The sequence below is a fragment of the Gallus gallus genome, chromosome 1, assembly GCF_016699485.2.
Source record: "Gallus gallus isolate bGalGal1 chromosome 1, bGalGal1.mat.broiler.GRCg7b, whole genome shotgun sequence".
In the NCBI taxonomy this organism is placed as follows: Eukaryota; Metazoa; Chordata; class Aves; order Galliformes; family Phasianidae; genus Gallus; species Gallus gallus.
The window spans coordinates 53,434,722-53,458,439 of NC_052532.1; the positions used below are offsets into that span (position 1 = coordinate 53,434,722).

General features: G+C 44.2%; 1 protein-coding gene across 5 annotated transcripts in view; it reads right to left on the bottom strand.

Annotated features, from left to right (window-relative positions):
- BTBD11 (BTB domain containing 11) overlaps positions 1-23,718 on the bottom strand; it is a 181,239-nt gene that overhangs the window by 24,418 nt on the left and 133,103 nt on the right. Inside the window, exons 5-12 of one of the 5 annotated variants that reach the window (XM_015287897.4) lie at positions 21,905-22,070; positions 18,691-18,780; positions 15,368-15,469; positions 14,152-14,245; positions 13,907-14,042; positions 13,332-13,355; positions 12,039-12,259; positions 10,167-10,345 (exon numbers count right to left, since the gene is read on the bottom strand). In XM_015287897.4, coding sequence (XP_015143383.2) covers positions 10,167-10,345; positions 12,039-12,259; positions 13,332-13,355; positions 13,907-14,042; positions 14,152-14,245; positions 15,368-15,469; positions 18,691-18,780; positions 21,905-22,070 — 1,012 coding nt within the window. The remainder of the gene's footprint in view (positions 1-10,166; positions 10,346-12,038; positions 12,260-13,331; positions 13,356-13,906; positions 14,043-14,151; positions 14,246-15,367; positions 15,470-18,690; positions 18,781-21,904; positions 22,071-23,718) is intronic. The other 4 variants (XM_025155608.3, XM_015287907.4, XM_015287903.4 and 1 more) reach the window with 4 other exon arrangements.

A 23,718-nucleotide genomic window follows, 5' to 3' on the forward strand; every position in this document is an offset into this window, starting at 1 on the left:
GTATTAAGCAGAAATTGAAGTCTTCCTTCTCTGAGCACATTTCAACTCAGTTCTAAAAGTAGAAATTCCTTAAATCCCACAAGGGATGAGGAGGAGTGGCAGAGATACTGTAATAACTCCTGCACCGTATCTAATTAAACAGGGTGGGAAAAGGAAACGAGCTGTGCCTTCATAGGCACACGCTGATGTCAAAGGAAATTACATGCACTTGCCTGCAGGCAGAAGTTGGCTCCTATTACTGCATCAGACATAATATTGAAAGAAATATCAGGATAAGATTGATACTAAGAAATACTGATACCAAGAGAGACGATTCAGCATGGCATGGGAGCAGCCACCAGTGAGGGCTCACTGTTGTGGCTCCAGGACAACATGGATGCAATGCCCCAGGAGCATCTCTGTTGAGCGTTGGCAAAGCTGGAGCTCTGCAAATCGCTTCACAAAGGGAGTGAATCACAGGGCAAAAAAGAAAAGGAAGATTTAAAGCCAGATTTACAGAAGGAAGTGACTCAGCCATTGGGAGGGATGGGGGGAAAGCTCTAGACAGACAGGGCAGAAAGAGCAATTGCTTCTCTGCTCGGAAGGGTTGTGCTGAAGCCGTGCTGGCTGAGTCAGCCAGGGAGGAGCATGTCCGGGGGGATGCCGATTACCAGCAGGGTAGCTCCGAGCTGGAGGCGGCAGACACTAAGATGTCAATAAATACAACACAGGATGAGGCTAATACCATATTCTGGAGTGGAAGGAAGCTTCTGGAGAGGAGAGGTATAAGAGCAGTGCCTACCTACACATACACATATGTCAAAAAAGACAAAGCATCTCCTCCTCCCTCAGGTGCCCGTGGGAATGCACTGATAATAAAATTGGTATCAACCTTCCAGTGCCTCATTAGGAGCCAGAGGTCTCGCCCACTGCAGACCAGGAAGTCCAGGTGCATTGAGACTGGGAAGGAACAAGCCAGCCACAGCCATGCAGGGGTGGGAAGAGGTTCCACACTTGTAACTTGAACTGGCACGATAGACGAGTAACATACCAACAAGTCTGGGGATCCTGTCAGTTTCCTCAGCACAAAATGGGTGATGAGCCCTGCCACAGCCTGCAGATCCCAGCCACCTTGCCACTGACTGCCCACAACCCCACTGAAAACTGGTGTAGATTAAGCTCTAATTAACTCAAAATGGGATACACTCACATAAAAGAGGCTTTAGAACACTATGGTGCAGAACAAAGATGAGACGAAGGGAAAAATGACGAAAAGAAAGGGAGACTTTAGGATCAGTGAGTCAAAGAAAGCGGGGCTATCAAGCACACAGAGACACTATGCATCATGGACCTTCAGAGCTATCACACAGGACACTGCTTTCATTTGGCAGACAGGAGGTTGGAGACCTTTGGCTTCTGTTGACAGCTTTAAGAAACGTGCTCAGCTAGAAAGACGAAGCATTTAGAGTCATCACTAACAAAATATAGCAAGTTTTCATCCAAAAAGACATAGAAAGGAAAGAACAACTGCTCCCCACACAAATCTGCATGCAGCCAAGCTTTCCAGGGCCCTGGCATCCCTGCAGCCTACTGGCATCTCCAATAAAGCAGGCAGAAAGAAGCAGCATAGAGGAGAGATAAAAGGGATGCTTCGTCAAAGGTACAGTCTGCAACTGGATTGCTGGGGAAAAAACATCTTGCTTTTTCAGAAGCCCAGTGTTTCTCTTGGAGCAAGCTGAGCTTGGCTGTCTGTGAAGCAACTGGAAACAACTACAGACCACAACCTGGTACATCAGAATTGCTCCAGCAAAGATGACATTCCACTGTATGTGCATCGATGTCAAGAAGCTGCAAAGCTGCCTTGGTTACCAGATCCAACCCACTTAAGCTCTGAGTATTATTCTTTCCTGCTTATCCGTCACCCTACCAGCTGATTGTGTAAGAACAGCTGTAGGAGCTCTCTGCAGCAGTTGTGGGTGGTGATATCAACACCAGAGAAGCAAATCCGTTTGTTTTGTTGCCACGGTTTGAAGTTGGAAAACATTTTGCCTTGATGCCTGATGCTGAGATCCAGACCAAGGCCGGCTTCCTCTCAGATATGAGCGTGCATTTGCAGTCAAAGGGAGCTCCGTGTGCATCTGCTTTTATGGGAGGGGGAAGAAAGCTTGGCATAGGATATAATGAAAATATTTACCTAGCCACGGGGTAGTTTACAAATAGGCTAAAGGGAACAGAGAACAACAGTGAATCTTCTTAAGGAGACAATGCTTCCAGCAGAGAGTTGGTTGGTGAGCAAGCAACTTTGCTTTGTAGATACATGCGGCCTCCTGACTTAAAAGCATTCTTCAGAGGAGATCTAACGGAATTCCCCACACTTGAACTGTGAGAGGAATTCATAAATTCTTTTGAAGCAAAGCTGAAGGTTTTCAAGTTGCCAGAGCAGAGATGACTGAATGATCTGAGAGGAGGTGAAGAACTGGGTGGGGTATCTTTTCCTGAACGCCTTTCTGATGATGAAGGTCTGCAGCACAACTCAGGAAAGGCTCCTCAAGACTTAGGCACAACCCATGGAAGAGTCTGCTTCATTTCTTCTGATTGGGTTCAACCTGGCCTAGCCATTTTGGAATGTCCTACAAGGTACTGGACACAGCTGGGACATACCAAGTCAGTTTTCTCCAGTACCTTTGGAAGATAAGTGTCATCTTGGTGGCTCGTGATCCAAAATCTCAAGAAGAAAACCTAGGCTGGATTCAGAAGTTATGCTAAGGTCTTGCCCTTTGCTTTTCCAGTGAGATCACACTTTGCTTTAGTTGCCTCCTCTTCACAGGTTTCCCCACCGACTCTCCCTGGATCGCTCAAACCCCAGGGGATAGGAATTCTGACAGGTCTAAGACACCCTGCCACCTCCACCTCATTGCCTTCTACAGTGGTAACAATTTAGGCTGCTTTTCTTTGCCAACTTAGCCTGAGAGTGCCAGGCCCTTGAGTTCCTCTACCACAAAGCCACAAAAGCAAACACCGTGTTAAGCTGAAAAATAACACTCTCATTCTGGGTTCAGTGTTTGTCATTTAATACATATCTGCTCTGCAAGCAGAGAAACCATGCTGCTCAGGGCACAGGGCTGCTGGCAAAGGTAACTTTTCTCTCACTGGTCCTGAGGATGCTGGGAGGACCCAGCCTTCTGCTAAACATAGAGAAGCAGAAGTGCTGCTTCCAGTCACCTGTTCTGCATGTGGTCCCCAGAAACTGTTCCAGCAGTGAAGTCTCAAGATGCCTCAGATCCACTGAGGAGTCATGCATGACCTTCCTTCCATAACAGGCTGGGATGCCTTTGAATTATTGCTCTACTTATCCTCCCCTCTTCCCATAAAGGATCAATAAGTGCTAAGGCAATAGAGAGGGCTTTTCGTAGACCTCCCAAGATCAAGCACTCAAACTCTGCTACGAGACTTTCTCTGCCATCTCTCTCAATCTTTGTCATCCTTCCCTGGGTGTTTCCGCCATAGTCCTCAAGCATAATTCATTTTTTTACCAGCTGCATCCAAACTGATTAAATGCCGCTTTAGAGGGTCACTCCTAGATGATTAAGCAGCACACACATAATTCATATTAGTCAACAGTTGCAAAGGTAGGGAAGCCCCAGAGGTTGAAGACACAGTTAGAGGCAGTGAACTGCATAACAAAATGGGTTTTGTTAGTGCCGGGCTCAAGTCATTCCACTGCAAATACAAACGGAAAGGAATTAATCACAGGTAAGGCACAAATGGACCCTTTAGCTAGCTCTGGGAAAGCTGCCAAGTCTTCTTTTCAAAAGACTCTTTATATCACAGCTGTGCATTGTATGTAAAAAGCTGAGATCCCCGGGCACAGTCTAATCCCTGGGTGAGAGCCCATAAAAGGGCAGGTGTCACATCCACGGCAGTTATTTATTGTCAATGAAGAAACGGCTCCTGCCTCTGGCGGGGAAACATTTTAGAAGGCAGACAGAGAGTAGGAAAAAAAAATCAAACCTGTGTTAGTACGAAGCCGAATTTGTGTTATGAAAACACAACACAGGGTTAATAGTTGGTTATTAAAATGCCTCTTGGTACCTGGCGTTCACATCTCACACGGAGAATGCATGATGTACACGTGTGGATAACTTGCGTCCCGGTTATTCTGAACTGTTTAGACACAGAAGTACTACAAATGACAATGGGCAACATTACAGACCGCTGCAATTTTTCAGTGAAACTTGCTTCGAGAAATCAAAGTCTCAGCCAGAAGATCAATCACTGGGCTCAGGCTGAGCATTAGCTAACACACGGGAGGGTATCAGCCACTCCATGGAACCTGCAGGCAGGCATTTTAGGATCATGGAGATCTTCAGGGCTATTTCTACTACTGGTTTTGGTGTGTCTGTCTCCTCCGTGTAAAGCCTACATTTTTCTTCACTTAAAATATTCCAACTGTTGGCCAAAATATTCAATTTCCAGGTTTTTATTTTTTGAAGAAAAGTGAAATATTACCTGGAGAACAAATATACTAAAGCGTACCTCTCCCCTATAACCTACACCCTTCCTGCAGAAGAGGACAGCCTGGCTTCATATAGCAAAACCAAATTCATTAAGCCCACCTTACTCAATAGTCATTTCAACCCACTGTGATGCAAGGAACATGAATGAGAATTTTCTAGCTCCTTCATTTTCCAATGCCATGCTACAGGTCACGTGCAGGCCTACAGGGAAAGATGATGTTTGCTGACCACTGTGCCTGGACTTTGTAGAACAAAAGCACAAACTGAGTCTGTTGACGTTACTCTGTGAAACCTTTCCTGGTGCTTGTTTTAGAGGAACTAAAACTAGAAAAGACCACAGCAATAAAGAAACAGGACACCCATTTGAAGCTTCAGCTTCTAAACATTCTGCTGCAACAGAGCAGGCGGGTGTTGTAGGCTTTCCTACTGCTTTCTGTTTGCTGGAGCCATCAACTTTTTTTTTTCCAATAGTTAATGCACTTGTGACAGAGTCTACACGTTGCTATTTCTGAAAGGATATATTAAATAAATACTTAACTTTCTAGGAGATTTTGGATTACGTGCGGCAAAGTCACTGGTTAGAGATTACTTTGGCTTTTAAATTAAATAGGCCAGAGTTTCTCAAGATACCTACATGCCTGAATCCTTTTGGAATTCTAAAAAACTGGCTACTGTTCTAAATTGTTATTTATTCTAAATAACTGTCAACGTGGTATTGATGGCTGTTTTTCAAACAGTTCAACATTCCAAATAACTCTGTGCGTTCCTGCGGGTTTCTCCAGCTGCCTACAGATGCATATGGAGTGTGTGTGAAACCCAGCAGGAATTTTAAATTCTGAGGAAACACCTTTGCAAACAGTTTCCTGCATCTTTCATCAAGTCTTAACGCACAGTGTAATCAACACCTCGCTAATGGGCTATTTTTCAAAATAAGCTACTGACAGAACCTGACGGGAAGGATGAACGCTACAGAGAAAGGGCAGTGAAGGACCTCCCACAGTTTTGCAAGTTGGTTTTGCCCTGGGTAATACACTAGCAGCAATACTCATAGTCCTAAGCCAAGGTTTCCTGGTGCAAAGCACTTCCAGAGCCTACATACAACATTTCAGCATGTGCACTTAACGTACAGTTAACAAACTTTGCCAATATGTTCCCCCAAAGTATTCAAAGAAATGGCAAATAGAAGCTCCATGCCCATAACACGGGTGGGAGGGAGGAGGCTGCGCAAGAGATTACTTGAAATTAAAAGATCCTTTTCTTTCTCCAAGAACTAGGCCATAGACGATCTGATCTAAATAGCTGCATACAGAAAAAGCAGTGGACAAAACTGGCTCACCACCCAGTACTGCTAGTGATGGAGCTGGCTCATCTGCATGGATGGAGCTGGCTGATTTTAATGACAATGTAAGCTCACACTGAGCCTCAGAGTGGAAATCTAAAACCAACCTCTTCCAAATGCTGACCGTTAGACTAGATGATCTGAGAAGTCTTTTCCAACCTTAGTTATTCCATGATTCTGTATGCACATGGACGTGCTGAGTACAGCCGCAGGTTTTCTTCCCTTTGACTGCTGCCCACCATCATACGAGAATGGCTATTAGCTATTATCACATGTGGTTAGTCTACTCCGTGCTTGAGGGTGAGGCCTGAGATCCTTGTGCTTGTTCTCCCTGATGGCTGCAGCTGACCCACCAGCCCCACCTCAGGCACTACAAGTCCAAAAATACGGGTGCTTCCTCCACCAGACTCTTCTTAAATTCTCATTTGAGGGACCCAAACTCAGTGCTGCCGCCAGCCTACAATTACAGTCACTAGTCAAGCAGATATGGGGCACTATGACATGGGGCAAGATGTCAATTCAGCTCAGAGACAAGCTCAGGCAATGCAAACATCAGCCTTGGCTACAGGCAAGTGAGAGGGCCCAGTAAGAAGTTTGGAGGGATTCCTCAGGCCATGAAGAATGTGACACAGATACTGACAGGCAGCAATTCAGTTGCATCTTCTTGTTTCATTCTTTCACAAGATTTCCATTGTCATCCTAGCTTTGAGGGACTCAATCCTGCCCTGTACAGCAGCCCAAGTTTAGCTCAGAGCTACTTGCTCCCAGAAGTGTCTCTCCAGCTTTTGTCACATGCAACCCTGTCCAAACTACTTTAAGCAGACTGTCCATGAGCTCATCTCCCTCAGAGATTGTCAGTCTCAAAATGAGAGAGCCTTTCCTCCTCATCTGGTGGCCCAAATCCCTTTATCGAACCACACAGTTTTACTGGAAGTTTTAGGTCTGAATTTTGCCTTCTCTTAGGAAAGTGCCCTAAACAAGGCTCTTCATGTCCCTTCCATCACCACTGCCTCCTCTGAGCACCTTGCCTGGTCTTTGGTTTGGCAGGGATCTGGGCTGACTGCAGGACAGCACTGGGGGCAAAGCCCGTTCTTGTAGCTTTGCCTCAGCTGCTTGGAAATACTTCATTCCTCCACTCTCAATTCAATTCTGAGCAGTGCAGCTGATAAAAACATTTAAAGGCATGAAAGGAAATGAAAGTGCTCAGTCCTACTGGCAGCCACCAGGAGGCTGGGTACCAAATCCTCATTTGTGCCTTTGGAAGTCTTTCCCCGGGGCTTCAGTGCAGTGGTGATTGACCAAAATGCAATTTATTAACTGTTCTTCCCCTCCTATTTCACAGCTTTAGGAGAGGCAGTAACTCTAGGAACTACATCTCAGGCAGTTTGGCCTGATTTGCTAATTTTTGTTACTGCTCTGTGTTCCAGCATCAGAGCTTCAGAAAATGTTACTTTCGTTTTCCTTTCCATCATTGGTGTCCTGTCATATAAATGCCAACCCACTGGGCTCCAGGACACTCACATCAGTGGTGGTGGCAGAGATCCCATGAAAGCTCTCTCATTTGGACCCTGAGACCCTCTAGATATGGGTATTTAAAAAAAACAACCTGTAAGACGAAAGGCATTCCTTATATCTGGTCATGTCCTTGTAGATAGTTCTTACTTCTTCTTTAGTCTTTTCATTTTTACAATACCTGCCCTTTCTGCATATCTTGGGAACCAGTAAGAATATTTTGTCCTACAGTGCAAGTGGAAGCTGGGGTAGAAGGCCCATTTCCTATTCAGAGATCTGATCTATGTTTCTGTGCAGTTTCTGGAGAGTCTCTCAAGACAATTACTCAAATTATAAACTGACGTCTGGCTTAGCCAGGTTGTCACAGCTTCTGAAGTTGAGATTGCAACTCTGTAAGGCATTGAAAATCTGCCTGTTTAATTACCTTTGTTTCCTTGTTCGGAAAAGGAGGCTAAGATCTTCTTCCATATCTCAACTCATTAATATTTGTAAATTGTTCTGAGACTGCAGGATAGTTGGGACTACTTATAGGACTGCGAAATGCCATTTCAATTAGGTACAAGTTGCCATGCAATTAAAATATACTGAGCATCACAATATGTAGCAAATGGGACATCTTGTTTTACATCACCCAAGGAGCACTAAGTGGCTTTGTGCTTTCTAGTTGCCTATTTTATACTTTTTGCCCTGAAAAACTCATTAAGGAAACGTACTGGGACAGACTGTGATGGTTAGTGAGAGCTGTAAGCTCTCTTAAAGTTCCCGGCCCAGGGGAAAAGGATGCCCACATGGACAAATCAAACTCCTCTCCCGAGAACTCCACAAAATGCAAAACTTTACAATTCACTGCAGAAACAGAGGGACATGAACCACAGCTACAACCCTTCTGTACCTCTTCAAGGAGATTTCCATTCTGTGAGCATATACGAAGAATAATATCTGTTCTCAGCATTCCTAGAGAAGTGGATCCTCAGAATCTCAGCCTTCCTTATCTGACTTACATGGAGTGACCAGGGAGAACTTTTATTGTCTCTTTCTCCTGCAAATGAATTTATTTTGATTCCTTCCGAAGAGCTGATCAGAGTCTGCCCTCATTTCTGCCCCTAAGAGCTTTGTAGGAGACTGTTTGGGCAAGACTGTGGCAAGAATTCAAGCCATTTAGAGACAATCTGTAAGCCCTTACAGTGCCCCTGAATGATTCATTATTTTTCCAAGAATATGAAGCACTGTATGCGCCATGTGGTTGTGAATATGCATGCTCATGAAGAGTGAAGATGGGCAGCTCCTCTAGGCCCAGAGGCAGGAACAAAGATCAGCACAGATTTTTTTATCATACTTTTCCTGTGTGTGTGATATATCAGTTGCTCTGCTCCTCCTACTCCTCCACATGTTATCTTTTAAGTGAACCCAAAGCAGAAGGTAGCAGTATCATTGGCTGCCGTGTCTCCTAGAGGACACTCCAGATGACCCAGTATAACATCTCCCAAAGGTATGATCCTATGTAAATAATTTATTCTAATGACAATCATCTATAAACCAATTGGCTTTGGCTTCAGCCACCCGGGAGAACCGCAGCTAAAGCCATCCCTCATCCTAGATTACAGGGCCTAAACGTAATCTCTATTAAGTTTTCCAATACGATTAGTTTTATATCAGCTTTCAAAACAAACAGCACCTTACTGTTAGTTATTGGATGAACATGTATTAACCCAAGGCAGTTGAGACTACAAATCCGAGGATTTGGAATGATTTCCTGAAAGATATCTCTAAATATTCTCCATAAATACCCATGCAATACAAACCAACCCCAAACTATCCCCAGAGGAAAAATTCATGGGAGCAGAAATCAGAAGAATTGCTGAGATAAATGTTCAGCACTTGCTCAGGACTGTACTCCAAGCCCTCTTTTGCATCAGTGTACAATAAATCCACGTAGGCTTTCACTAACTATACTGTGCTTGGTATCCTTTAGTATTGAGTGTCTGTATCAGAGCTCTCTTCTTTTCACATTATTTAGGTTATTGCTGTAGGTGCTAAAAATACTTGCTTCTTGCTGTTGCGTGTGGAGTTGGGTGAGAAATGTTACTTCCCAGTTCAACAAATAGAAAACTGTACCAACATGTACTGTAACGCATAAGAAAAAAAACAACCTTCACTCTCCTTCCTGCTCAGTGATCATATCTTCTTTGCTGTTTTACTCACATACCTAATGGTACCTTCCTCCCTCAAAAGGTTTTGTTAGTCTGATGTATCTGGCTAAGACAATGTCAACTGAAAGAGCAAATCTGGGAAGGCTGCAAGTACAAACACACACAGGATTTTAAAAAATCATTCTGCATGTGTTCTTGTAGAAACCAATCTCCTCACAAGTTTAGAAGTCACAATCCCACATACAGGGAAGTGAAAATCACGTGAGAGGTTAAATAAATCCAAAGCAAATGTGAGCATTAGCTTTGCTGCATGGTGCTGTAAAACAAGCTGGGTAAAGTTAGTCTCTGGGTCGGTTTGGTTATCAGCATCTCTTGTTGTGCTGCAGTGACCCTTGTGATTTTCATTTCACCACTATGCGTTAGCTCCTGTTGTCTCCTCAGTTCATTGTTATCATCAGTATTAAGCTGTTGTAGCGGGAGATGTAATTAGCTGGTGTGTTTTTAACCCATGATTCCACAGTAAAGAAAAATGAGACACACAGTACAAAAGTAATAATCCTATACAGCTCTAAACAAGCTTTGGGACCGCTGTGCAAAAACATTATTGCAGCTTCTGTTGTACAGGATCAGAATGAGACTCATTTCTTTAGAATACATGATTTATCCTACCTTGCTGGCTTTCAGTATCTCAAACATCAGAGGCAACCCCTGCGTGATGAGCTCTTCTGTGTACTCTTCCTCTTGAATAGACTTGAATTCCTTTAGCAAGCACTGGATGAGGGGTCGTCTGTGCTGCTGGAAGGACGTTCGCAAGGACTCCAGCCATGTGTGCAGTGTCCAGGGAACACCTATAGACAGAGGACAGAACTCACTCCCAGCTCCAGAGAAAGATGTGCCCTTCTACTATTTCTACCTTCACTTGTATTAACTTTCAGATTTTAAGCAAAAGCTGCCAAATAACCCTAGAAATAAAATTCCTATTTACCCACGGCTGAGAAGGCGGGTGGTTATCAAGACATCCCAGACCTAATACACAGAGGCTCTTCTCCAAGTGCTAAGAGAAGATTGTGGTCTCTTTGCTCATCTAGCCCTCAGCTTCTCTGCTGAGACTGCCAATTTGAGGTAATTGTTGTGGTGCTCTGCGACTCAAAAACCTTTTGGAAACTAGATTTACATGAGCTCATTTGTTTGAATGTGGCCCCGGAGAGCCATTGAGCGGAAGAAAAAGATTTTGGTCACTACCTACCTGTATTCAAACTGGTGGTCTTCAGATTGCAACTTTCTGTAAGCCCTACCTCATGTCCTCTACAGATCATTACTATTTCCCCTAAACAGCACTGGGTGAGTTAAGGAGATCAGCCTTTTCAAGTAGCTGTTTGTCATGGCAGAGCCACTCTCTAGGAACTTAAAGGGAAATGTTCCCCTACACTGAATGAGAAAACACACAAAGTTAATATAGTACTCCCAACATTAGGCTGGACGTGACCTAGTTTCTGTTCTTGCAGAACAGAGTGGGAGGAAACAGAAGCCTGGGGTTTGGCAACAAAAGGACTTTCCTTCCATTTCAGCAAATGCCCAGCACCTTGAGAGCAGCCCTGGTTCTCTCCTCTCACTCAGCACCTACAGCTCTGCCTGCCCAGTGCACCTGGCAAGCCAAGAATGCACACCCTGACCCATGCAATAGGTCCCCAGGGCTGGAGTGCTGCACTGCAGGAGGCACACCAGGCACGCTGGCCTCTCTCTGGGAAAAGATTAATAGAGATCGGGCACAGAATAACGGACACACAGTCCAGGTTTATTCCCTCCTGTGCTCCTGACCACTCTTGCCGTGAGAAGAAGCAGACTCCAAGCAGGCTGCTACGATGCTCAAGCCCCACGCTGGCACAGTTAGCACACTGAGAAGCCAGTTCACTGCTCTTCTCCTCAAAGGCTCATAAGCCTTGGAAAAGAAAGATGTTTAAACTGTGGACTGCACTATGGCAGAGTGCAGAAGAGAAGCTGTTGGAAGCAGCAGATGAACACTGCCCCAGAGACTTAGCTAACGCTCTGCCAAGCAGCAGTGAAGATGGCTGCTGGTAGAAACTACACTGTCCTGCAGAGCAGGATATGCTGTGGAGCTAAAATGGCCCCGGAACCTGCAGGATCCCCTATCACGTTCCAGGATGAAGGATGGAAAATAAGGGACTGCTCTTAGAGTGTGTCTAGCACACACGATTTGACATAAAAAACAGCTGCCCTATTTTGCAGTTGCTTAGGCAGCGGGAATCTTAACTGGCTTCAGAGAAGCTCCGAGAGCCCTGGCTTTAAGCCTGGGCTGACTTGAACTTATCTTCCCCATCCTCACCCACAAATCTGCTGGGAAACCCCCTGCAATTACCACCACCACAGAAGTTCAGGAGGTGCAGCTACGGTCAGTTTAAGCAGCAGCACACGAAAGACACATTTCTTACAATCTTCTTGAAGATAACTTGCATGCTGGCAAGAGATAGCTTCCATTAATTTACTCTGATGAGACAGAGAAGCAAGGGCGCCGGCACTGACCTATACTCCGTATGTCAATGGTCACATCCACATATCCATGCTCAGCACTGTGGTACATGGCCTCCTTCAGGGCTTTCAGTTTGGCCTTGCTGTTGCGGCTGGCACAAAGCGGAGCTGCTGCAGAGTCAGGTAAGTCTGTCCCCTCGGCCAGTATCTCCTCCAGTGACAGGATATCACTCTTCTCCTTCTCTGGCTGAGCAAGTAGCTTACGGAAGACATTCCTGGCAATCGCAGCATGACACAAGAGAGGGAGGGAGGGAAAGAGAGAGCAGGAGAGTAGTTAGTGGTAATGATCCTTGGTGCAGGACACCTATCCAGCAGGCAGGTCAGAAATTACTCCACTTAATGGAATAGTTTACAGCAGTCCTAAAGCAAGCACCACTCCTGTTAGCCCACCTGTTAGCCCACCAGACCACCACTGCAAGATGCTGCTGTAATGACAGCAACCGTACAGACGTCAAACAAACGGCAGGAACTTTGTGGGAACACAAACCCATGAGCTAAACGTGACTCTCACGTGTCTCATGACTTCTGGCACCTGCCCCACCATCAGGTTAAGGTTGAATTGCCTTTGGACAAGCTCTCGGGACTTTCACCAAGGAGGCCACTTGAGAAGGGAGCTGTCTGGAGCTACCGAAAGCACCACCACTCGATTAACACTCAAAGCGGTTTGGGAAAGCTAGAGCAACTAGACATTCAACAAGGCCAGTCAGGGCAGGTTCAAGCACATCAGGGGCTACTCTGGCTGGGTGGTTAAATCTGGGCCATCACACACCAAGACCAAATTCAGCCAGAGACTTGGTACCTTCAGGATCATACCAGCGTAAATTCATCAATCTCAAAGGAGTTGCTCTTGGTTTCCATGACTATAAGAAGAGAAGCCAGGCTGACCGCCGTGCCACCTCCATCATACTCTGACATCCTCCCCACACCTGCTCAGAACCTGGCGTGGGCTGGCAGCAGGCCATGGAGCGTCCCAAACAAATGAGTGGTTTGGGGAGAGAGGGAAAGAGCCAGTTCTCAGAAGTAAGTTGTGGGTCTGTGACCTGAACAGGCAGCAGCCAAACCTCGGAGAGCCTGAAGTCCTCCTCAAGCACGTGGCTACCACTCAGACCGGCTGGCACCAAGGCCTGAGTAGTAAATGTAAGAATCCAGCAACAAATTGTCCTGTTTGTCCTCCCTCGCAGGCTCCAGATAGGCAGTGTTGTTTGAACCCACCCTGACATGCCATGAGCATGTTGTTACACTGGCAGCTCTTCTCTAAGCAAACAGACGGTAGGTACTGTCTCTAACCTGTATCTATGCTCCTCTGGATGGCTACAATCAGAAAAGCAGGAACGTGAAGATCATAATACTAATCCATTAGACTGCAGTAAACTCCTGAACATTGCAAGATCATGCAGGCCAGGTGCTCATTTCATTACTTTCTTTAAAAAATTGCAGCATACATACAACATTAAAGCACACAGGACTCTACAGTAAACACAGATGCAGAAACTCTGTTCAGTGACACTGAAGGCTGCAGCAGTACAGACAGAATCCACCCCAAACCTCGGAAATACATCAACAAGAAATTCAGAAGGAATGTCTTTGGCATTCCTTTCCACCATCACATCAGCTACCATTTAACAAACATCACATTGCAGCACACCATGACGAGTATCTTTCCTCTTCTTTCAATCAGATATAAAAGAGCAGGTTGTACCACCAACTGGTTAAATTCACATGCTAGCAAAAAGCCTTACATCTCTGCTCAGTTGGTGGCTTGTTTAATTTTTCATGCAGAACTTTCACCCATCTGCTCAAACCAGATTCCCAGGAAAAAAACAACCACGTGAAGGATGCCACTGGACTTGTTCCCACTCTACCTGTGTCCATGCGCAGCAGCCTGACTGAAAGAGTTCATGTCACCTTGTGGAGTCATGGAAATGCCATTCCTGTACATTGTTCCTATCATGGGGTCAGCTCCTCGCTCCAACAGCAAACTGACCAGTTCGAAATTTCCTGCAAGTCAAGAGAGGCACATTTACTTCCTTTAAAATCCACTGTTTGCTCATCTAAATCACAGATCTCAACTGAAGAATTTATAACAGAGGGAGGAGAAAGTCCTTACCGGCAGCTGCTGCCAACTGCAAAGGAGTTTCAGAGTAGTTTTCCTCTCCATGCTCCAAGGAACCTTCTACTTTTGCTCCAGCATCCAGCAACAACTAGAAAGAAAATTCACCATTTAGAGCAACTGGGGGTACCACAGTGTTCAAGAGCTCATGAACAGTGACGAATGACAGTCTAATGCTTCTTGTTATCTGCAAACCAGATACAATGGAGACAAGTGACATGCAAGTTCTGCCCATTATTTTACAGAGGCAAATTGATTCCTTTTTTCGCTCATTTTACATTGCCAGACACCAGGAGCACTAGTATCCAAGCTCAGAGCCAAAAAAGTGTAAGCCACTGTTTCTGAATGGGAAATGCGAGTAAGGTCGGTGTTAGGAAGTAATGCACTGAAGATGGAAATACTGAATATCATCCCAACAAGCATCCTTCCTTTATGGTCTTCTAGAAGCCCAGGACCAACTTAAAATGGAACAGATTTCAATTGCCTCCATCTTTTTTATAAAGACATGGCCAAAGAAAGGCAATCATTAAGAACAAATCGCAGCAATGAATCCAAAAGCTGTGGTTTCCATCGGGTACACATCCACATGAATAGTGACAACGCTGAAAACAAAAGTGGCCAAGGAGAGCAGGATGGAGCCTGCCCTCTAGCCCCTCTTGGCCATTTATGTCTTTAGGCTTTCAAAGTTTTAACAAAGCTTCGTTACATGTGCCACAGACACAGCTGTTTTGAAGAATAAACCTTCTTGACTTTTGAGATGCCAAAGCAGAGAACCAGCATGTCCCACGCAACGCCTTGCTCGGGTAAGGAGACTGAGAGCTTCTCTCCCTTTGGGACAGAGCGATGGCTGTGGCTGTCTGCCTCTCCCCGCCAAGGCAGCCGTCTGGTATTTGTTAGAGTATTATAGCGTAAGAAAGTGTAATGAATGAATAAACAAACACACAAAACAAGTGGTCAGGAAGGAGCACAAGGAGTTGTCAGACTTTCTTTGGTGCAAGTTTGCTTTAAAACTGTCCTATTTAAACCTCATATTGGTTAAGGTTTGAACACCGTATTTGTTATATAATAGGTCTATTATATATCAGTACACTCTAGAAGAAGCAGAAGTAACCAATATGAGTATGACAAGAGGATACTGGTTTGAGATGGGTGTAATTGGAACTAAAGAGGAGAAACAAAAGAATGAGATGCAGGTAGGGAAATACAATAATACCTGAACTACAGGAATATGTCCATGCAACACAGCAAATGTCAGAGCTGTCCAATGGCGGGTCTCAGGGTGGACGGATGGGTATTTATGAGCAGTACTGACAACCTACAAACAAATTAAAGTTATTTTTTTTAAAGTGTAATAAAATCAACCTGCCTGAAAGCCAGGCACGTGAGGGAGTAAGTGAAATAGAAAACCTGGGAAAGGTGCTTTATAAAATGATTGGCTTCATTTTTTTCCAGCAAAAAATTTTCTTAATACTAAAACTGTTCATGCTGATTTGACAGCTTGAATAGCGTTATACCAAATGAAGTCTTTTTACCAACTACTGTAGCTCCACCTAAACCACTGGCCACCACTTTTGCACAAGGTCAAAACATCCACAGTTGTTTACAGCAGCGCACGCTGGGGGAGTAGGGATGGATAAGGACCCTTATGGCTGCTAAGCAGACCTAAGGACTGCTCCCACTGACTTCTGCAGACCCCTGCAGCCCCAGCTCTCGGGATTGCTTCAGGCCCAGAGGAATTCTCTCCGCATAATTTGGTATGACTTTTGTCGTTGACATCAAGGAAGACGCATCACAGTCCCTGCCCTGGAGTTTTCCAGCAGTGCTTCCAGGCTCCTCCTCTTCCACTGGAGGGAAAATGACAGCTGAGAACTGATGGGGCAGAGTGACATTTCACAGATATTTTAAGAAAAGTCCTTTTTATTGTTTCCTCCTGTCTGAATTGAGTTAGAACAGAGCAGGGTAGCTTCAGTTAAAAGAGATGCAAACTATATTCTCAGAAAAAGCAGTATTTTTTTACATTGCTCCTTCAATTTTCTATGTTTTTGTTCCTGGTTCCTCTAATCTAGACACTGGGAAAGATGAATAACCGCTCTCTGCTTCAGCTTCCCAGTCTTAAAGATGGGGATATTAATATTGATGAGGTTCACAGAGATGGAAATATCTAATGAACGTTTGCAATCTGAGCTTGCACACTCAGATGGAGTGTGATACTAAAATTCAAAATCTTATTATTCATCTTAGAATGAGGACTAAGATCAGAGTAAAAGATGCACCACCTCTCTGTCTTATCAGCCAACTATGCTTTCACTAACTTGTCTGACATACTTTCATCCATGTAGGGGAGCGAGGCCAGTTATTAAATGCTTAGTTGCATGAGCAGATCGCATTTCCAAGCACCACATGCAGCATTTTGTTAGAAGCATCTAACCAAGCCCTCGATCCTGAGAACAAGGGATGAGGACAAAATCTGAAAAGTCTGTACAGATCCCACAATTAGAGTGGATCTGCACCAGAGCCTGGTTGCATCACTCAGATTTGCCAAAGAGAGGGGGTTGAAGTGCCCTTCTCCCTTTTAGAGTCCAGTAAGGAACAGCACACCACAAGCTCTGTTGCAAGTGGAGAAGCCTGCTGGTGTCTGAGCACAGGCACAGGGATTCTTCAGGTCTGGGATTGCTCAGAAGGAATAGGATCAAGCAGTTTGAGCCTAGGGATTTAGGCTGGGGAGCAAGAGTGGCAGAGGGTGATGGGCACCATGGTTCAGTGAGATAAGTGTCCAGCATCTCTTCCTCCAGCATGGATTCCTACTGCTGTCTGGGGCAGCCCATGGCAAGCAGCAAAGAAAATGAAGTCATTTAAACTCCTTTGCTCCTTTTTGATTACAATTCTTTTCAGTTGACATGGTGTTTGCAAAAGACCTGTGGCTGATAGGGCTTTCAAAGCCTCAACTGGGATTTGCTGTACATCTACAGGTCCCACTGACTCCAAAGTGGATTGCAGCTTTTCAGCACATCTGGAGATGAGTCCATTTTCGATAAACACGGGCAATCAAAAATGGAGGCACCCAGCATTTGAGGCTACTTTTGGAAATATATATATATATAACTGATTTGCAAAGTGAAATAAGAAAAATGATGCAGGCACCTGACAGGGTATTTATTTTCGTTCATGGTTGATTTGCCTTTTTTTGCCGTAATTGCCCAATTTGCACAGTTGGTTGTGGTGTGCACAAATCATCTTCTAATTGCACACCATAATTATTCATAGTTCTTGTCCCAAAGTGTTTTCATTTGATTTGAGAGCAAACACTCTACAGAAATGAAATCAGGGAGGTTCAAACTTCTCACTGGAGATGTTCTTTCAGATGTCAGCAGTTTCAGGAAGACAAAACTGTTTAAATTTGCATTTGGTTCAAGTCTGGAAGATTACTGGCCCAATTGGAAGGGCCAGGATTTCTGCTCCTAGTGATAACCAAATAATGCTCTGAGCTGTAGGATCAGAGCAGCAGGAGAGATCAGCCCATCTTCATCCATTCTTTGGTCTGTCTATCTAGAGTGCTAACAAGGGTTCAAGTGCTCAGTTATTGCCGGCTCCGAGGGCAGCTCACTTGAATTGTGGGAAGGAAGAAGTGAGAGTGGATTCCACGAGGAATCATCAGCTGATTTCACACAAGACACTGAAGAGCAATAAGATAGTAACAGCTATCAGTCTCATACAGGTGACATCTATTTCTGCTTTTAAATTCAGTGTTTTAGAAGTGCAAAATGTCTGGCTGAAAGCAGCACCTACAATTTATCAGCTCATTCAAATCCAAACAGAACAGATGGAACACAGATAAGTGAAGCAGACAGCTTAATTTACTCATGACCTCCACAAATTGAAACTGGAATCATTAACAAATAATTCTCCCGTGGATTTTCAAACAGCTCTTTAAAAATGTACATACCTGCATTGCACTGAGTCGGACCACAATCTGCTTGGTGGACAGATTGTAAGTTTTTGATGTGCATTCATCAAAGAGACGTTAATATTCTGGAAGCTTCGAGCTCCTCATCCAACAGTTTTCAGACCAAAGCATTTCATAAAACAAAGCAGGGGAACGTACACTGCACTTGTGTGCTGGGGATGCTTAGACGGAACATCCCAAGACATACAAACGCACAAGCTGTAGCAGGCTGTCAGACAGACATTTCTTCTACCCTCTTCATTTTTACTCAGCTGAGATTCAGGGATTCCGTCCATTGCTACCAGAGCTGTGCTCTGTGCTAATGCTAATGCCCGTTTTCATTTGCAGTATGCAAACACAACCAACTAAAAATTACCTGTGGGGTAAGTCCGATGACTTGACCCTTTCTGAGAAGTGAATCCAAACGTTAACCTAATGCAGTCTGATTTCACCATTCATTTCAAGTGGTGTTGTCCAGGACAAGATAATTTTATCGTTATTTCTTGGGATTTTCCCTCTGCTACTGTTTCAGGGGGTAGTTTAAGATGTCAACAAACAACAGAACAAAGATACAACCAACAAAAAGTCCTCACCTCAGCATTCAGATCTGCTCCAGCATCTAGCAGCATCTGCACCATAGCCTCATCACCCCTGACACAAGCATACATCAGTGGAGTCATGCCCTAGTCATTTTTTGGAGTTAAAAAACAAAGGAATTGACAAATTTAACACAGAACTCTTCTGATTCTTTAAAAATAATTAGTTAAGTATATATCATTAAAACTAACAGTATGTATTTAATGAAATCCATTACCTCTTTTACAGTCATGCCCCTCAGACTAGCAAAAGCAAACCATTGTGTAACATCTCCATTTTCACTGTCACTTTGGCTGTTTTCTTTCCGTGTTACCCTTGACATTCTCAATACAGCCACTGAATCCGGGTCCGTAAGCCTCACCTTCACGTTTATGTACAAAACTCAGCATCTTTGCCTTTTCTGTGGGACCCCAAGGAGGTGTTCTTATCAAAACAACCATACACCCACTGATAGTTTTAAAAAGTGATAATCTTATTCAGTTTTCTATGATCACTTTCTTAAAATCTAACTTTTCAATTACTGACAGAGCCTTTAAAAACATCCAAAGCTCCTCTTATGACAAAGTAGATTTGGTCACGTTTTTTTCCATATGGATACCATAAGGGGCCGGAGATGCAAATGCTTTGTATTGCACTCTCTGGTAAACAAAGACTTAACTTTAAATGGAATGCTAAACAGCTGCTGTCTGTAGGAAAGCATGGTCCTGTTTGGAGGAGAACTAGATTAACTGACCCCTCACTACAGAATGACTACTACACAATTTGTGTTAGTCTGAAATACTTGCAGCACCTGATCACCATTTCCCTTGAGATAAGTATTACTGTGGTTGTGGTAATGCATCTAGATGAAACCATGAAAAAATCATTAAATCTACCATAAATTATAATAGAAAAGGCTGCTTATTAAATACAGTATGTGGTGTTGACCATCAACCACCAGTTGTTTTGCAGTATGTTTACTGCAGCACGTGGCTACCTCTGTTACGTGTTTGTAGCCTCTCTCAAGGTTCCCTGGTAAAATTCCAGTCAGATGGCAGTGGGTTCACTGTTTAATCTGAGTGCTGCCACGAAGTGAAATTATTTTCAGAGGCACAAAGGCTGCCCAGCATGGTCAGACACAGAGCCGTGCCCCTGCTCTTCCTGGCCAGAGCCCAATACCACTGCTTTTGCTGAACTACCCATTCTTCCTGCTTGCACGTTGGGTTGAAGGTAGTGGGCACTTATATGTGGAAGAATTGTAGAGAAAATAAAAATTATGGTTTGTCCCTGCAAGGTAGACACAGCTCCCTTTAAATGCACGGAGCAGAATGCTTCTGGAGACACAGCAAAAGGGAACAAGAATTTGGGCCTCCTGCTATTATTAAGAAACAGCTTCACCCCAGGCAAGGACAGGTGTGGGTGACTTGAAGTTACTTGCAAGGAGAATTTGAAACAACTTCAACTACAGTCAGTGGCAAAATATTTCTTTTGGCAGCTAATAAACAGTACCAGAGCAAATGAGCCCACCAGAACAGTGACTGCATGGCAGCTTAAAATTAAGGTGACTTAAACTATTATTTCAAATTCTCTAAATGGTGTCAGTCAATGATTAAATCAAGCGTTTAACACCTGACTTTGAAAACCTGCATGACCCAGCATTTGCACAGCCAGGAGCCCCATGGCAACTCCAGCACCCTAGTGTATGCAAAGGGGCTGCCTGTGTGCCACACATGGCTTCTGGACCCACTGAAACTGATGAACGACTTACCGTTGACAAAAAGGGGCCATGAATTGACATTGCTGTGGTATCAGGGTTTACAGGGCTTCCAAACTCCCCTCCCCTTGCACTGCTGCCCCTCCTGCCTATTCCCAAGCTTTCTCTGCAGCTCAGCCTTGCAGCATCCCTCAAACCCCTCTCTTTGAATGTGGGAGGAATGGGATTTTAATGAGCCCATCATTACTGCTCTACGTACGCGGGAACATGGTAACAACTTGAAAAATCAACACCCAGGGCATTAGGGTTTTGGCAAAATAAAAATGACTCCTTTTCTTTCAGCCATGTATAACTTCCGGCTCTGCCCTGCAAGATGTGGGATGTCTGGTTTAGGGAAGCATTTAAGAACTTTCACTCAAATGGGATGTAAGCATGTGTTCAGAGTTAAGCATGTGATTAAGTGCTTTGATTCATCAAGGCAGAGTGTTCCCAGCTTTCAGCCTGGAGGACAGAGGAAATACGCTGCAGAAAGTTTCCAGATTCAGACTAAGTTAAAATAATAATGATTTTTTAAAGTATAATGTTTCAACGTTAGAATGGGCTCTCTAATACAATCTGTTTTGCAGAGACTACTGCCCTCTTCTAAAGCTTCTTTCAAACAAATCCACAAGACTGACCCAATCTGAAGCTCCCGAAATCAACTTAACTCACGTTCCTGGAGCAGCTTTCCTTTCAGAGGACTTAAACCAACTCACAACCCAACCATGACTTTCATCCGGGGGCATCAGAAAATTCAGGGAAATTCCCTTCAAAAGAAAACCGTAATACTTGTGCCCATCGTTGCCCCTATGGGAATGGGGAGGGACCTCCTGAGCATCACAGTCCGACAGACTGCTGCTGGCTGGCAACTGCAGAGGCAGGTTTATCCCTTGACACAACCACTGGCCTCCTGGAGAAGTAACTCCAGAGAAATCTAGGTTCCTCAGTAGGTGGATATTGGCCACAAAGACTAATGGGGTGGCAATGCTGCAGAGAGGCATTCACATCTAGAAGACCAGTTCAAACAGGGCTCAACTCAAACACAGTGCCAGCGATTAACCTTCTGCTGCTGGGGTGGCATATGTGAAATGTGTTGCAAATCCCAGGGCAGCTTCTCTTGGAAGATGTTCACCTCACAAAGCTCTGCCCCACATTAAAACCGCTTTAAGTATTCAGAACAAGGCTAAGCTCTCTTCTGATCTCCTGGCTTCAACTGATTCACTTTTCTGTTAAGAAGATTCCAGGAGACATATTCGCCCCAACGCTGAGTTACCTCAATTCTAAATAATCAGTACGACCTGATACGGCCAAACTTAGTTTAGTTGTTCACCTGGTGGGGCTTTAACTCAATGCAAAACAACGCAGGGAAAGCATTAAGATCCTGACTATATTTAGTTGATATTTGGGCTCATTTGCTTTGATAAACGGAAAAAAAACCTCTCACATTTCATTTCTTCTTTACGTTTCTCTCTTGTTACCTGTTCACTCATGCTGTTAATCCCATCCGGCCCCAGCAAGGCTATGGCCTGTTTAACCAGATCCGTTCGGCCACAGTTGAGCATCCGGAAGCCCAGGTCCTGCTTGAACTTCGCTTCAGTGGCAACTGCATCCAGCTTCCGAGATGCACAAAAACAATCGTCGATTCTGTGAACGTGAGAAATAAAGTCCCTCAGAGGACAGTCAGAGGACAGACCTCGCTGCCCTTAGGAAAATAATACTTTGCCCTATCTTTGAAGGATGTAGGTCACGCACACATTCATTCTCCTTTGACCTGTATGCTCAAGGAAAGTGCCGACTGGGAAATGCTAATGCATACTAATGGAGACTGCCCTTGGTCTATCTTTCATGGGATAAATTATATATTTTATTTTTTTTTAATGGGGAAAAAAAAAGAGAGCTTTCACTTGATTTTTTTTTCCCCTCTGGAAGTAACGCACAGCGCATTCTCACCACAAGTTCTCCCTCTGCATGGCGAGGTGATCCAGTCCCCTCAGTTTTTGAAAAGTTCCAGTGGCTTCAGTTAGCTTTGAACTAACATCAAATGGATGTATCATCATTGACAATACAACAAAGAGAAAATAACATCATTCCAAACGCCTTCAAGTGTCTTACCAGCACAGCCCCAGTAACAGAGGAGCCTCTGCAGAGCAGAAAGCACAAGTCCCGTGCCCCTAGACAAGTAGGGCACCGTGCGATCAGGGAAGAGAAAAGCATTTTTGCCAGGTACCTGTAGCAAAATATCATGCATCCTCACTCGCTATGCATAACAGATGGGATATCATTCTTTCAAGATCTTATTCAAAAGATCCACAAACTGTAAGCTGCTCAAGATCTCCATTTCAAATGGATGAAGGGCTAGGAGTTATTCAGCCAAGATGTGAATCTACAGCTCCAGAGAGAGCAGGCAATTCAAATCTGATGTTTACTTAACTCGGTTTCATCTCATTAAAAGACAGATTTGCTTTTCTTTCATGCTGAAGAGTGTCTGAGTACAGGGTGGAGTCCAAATCCACAGTGCTTTTGGTGTGAAGTTGGATAAAGAACTGGAAAAACAACACTTTGATTCTCCAACGACACCAGGTCAGAAAGCAAGGGGCTACTTATGAATGAAAAACAAAATCAAGATCAAAAGTGAAAACTGCAAATAGACAGCACGTACTTGTTTTCTATTTCAAATGGAAATAAAAATGGAGCGAACAAAAAAGTATATAAACAGAACATCATTATCATTTAATTTTCTTCTTCAAAGTGCTGTATCGGTGCTTTATAAAATATATAACACTGCTTAATATTTAACAGCAATATGCAAATAATACGCTGTTTATATAGAAGCGGTGGTATGTAGTAACAGGTACTGCTCTTCCTCTTTCAGCAGAGGAAAGAAAATTAAACTGGAAATACAAAGTATTTTGATGAAAGCTTCTGCAGGGCCCAGTACTGAAGCTGCTATTTGAGCCTGAGCTTGCTCTTTGCCTCGCTGGGCTGTGGCTGGACTGGAAGCCAGCAGATATTTTGGTGCTGTTCATTATACACGTTCGGTTTTGGCTTTGTCTGCTGAAAAGTTGATGTCCTACAAATGCAAAGGAAGCAAGCTTGGAGTACCATTACGTGGGGGGAAAAACAGAACGACACTTCATCACAACAGCATGCCATACAACACACAGCCACAATAAATACACTGTAACAGCAGCAACCGGATGTGCAGAAGTAGTATGCCTACAAAGGAGATGAACAAAGAAAACCGTAATAACACTGTTTGTTGCACAGATGTTTCTGAGCAGTTTTAAGGAAA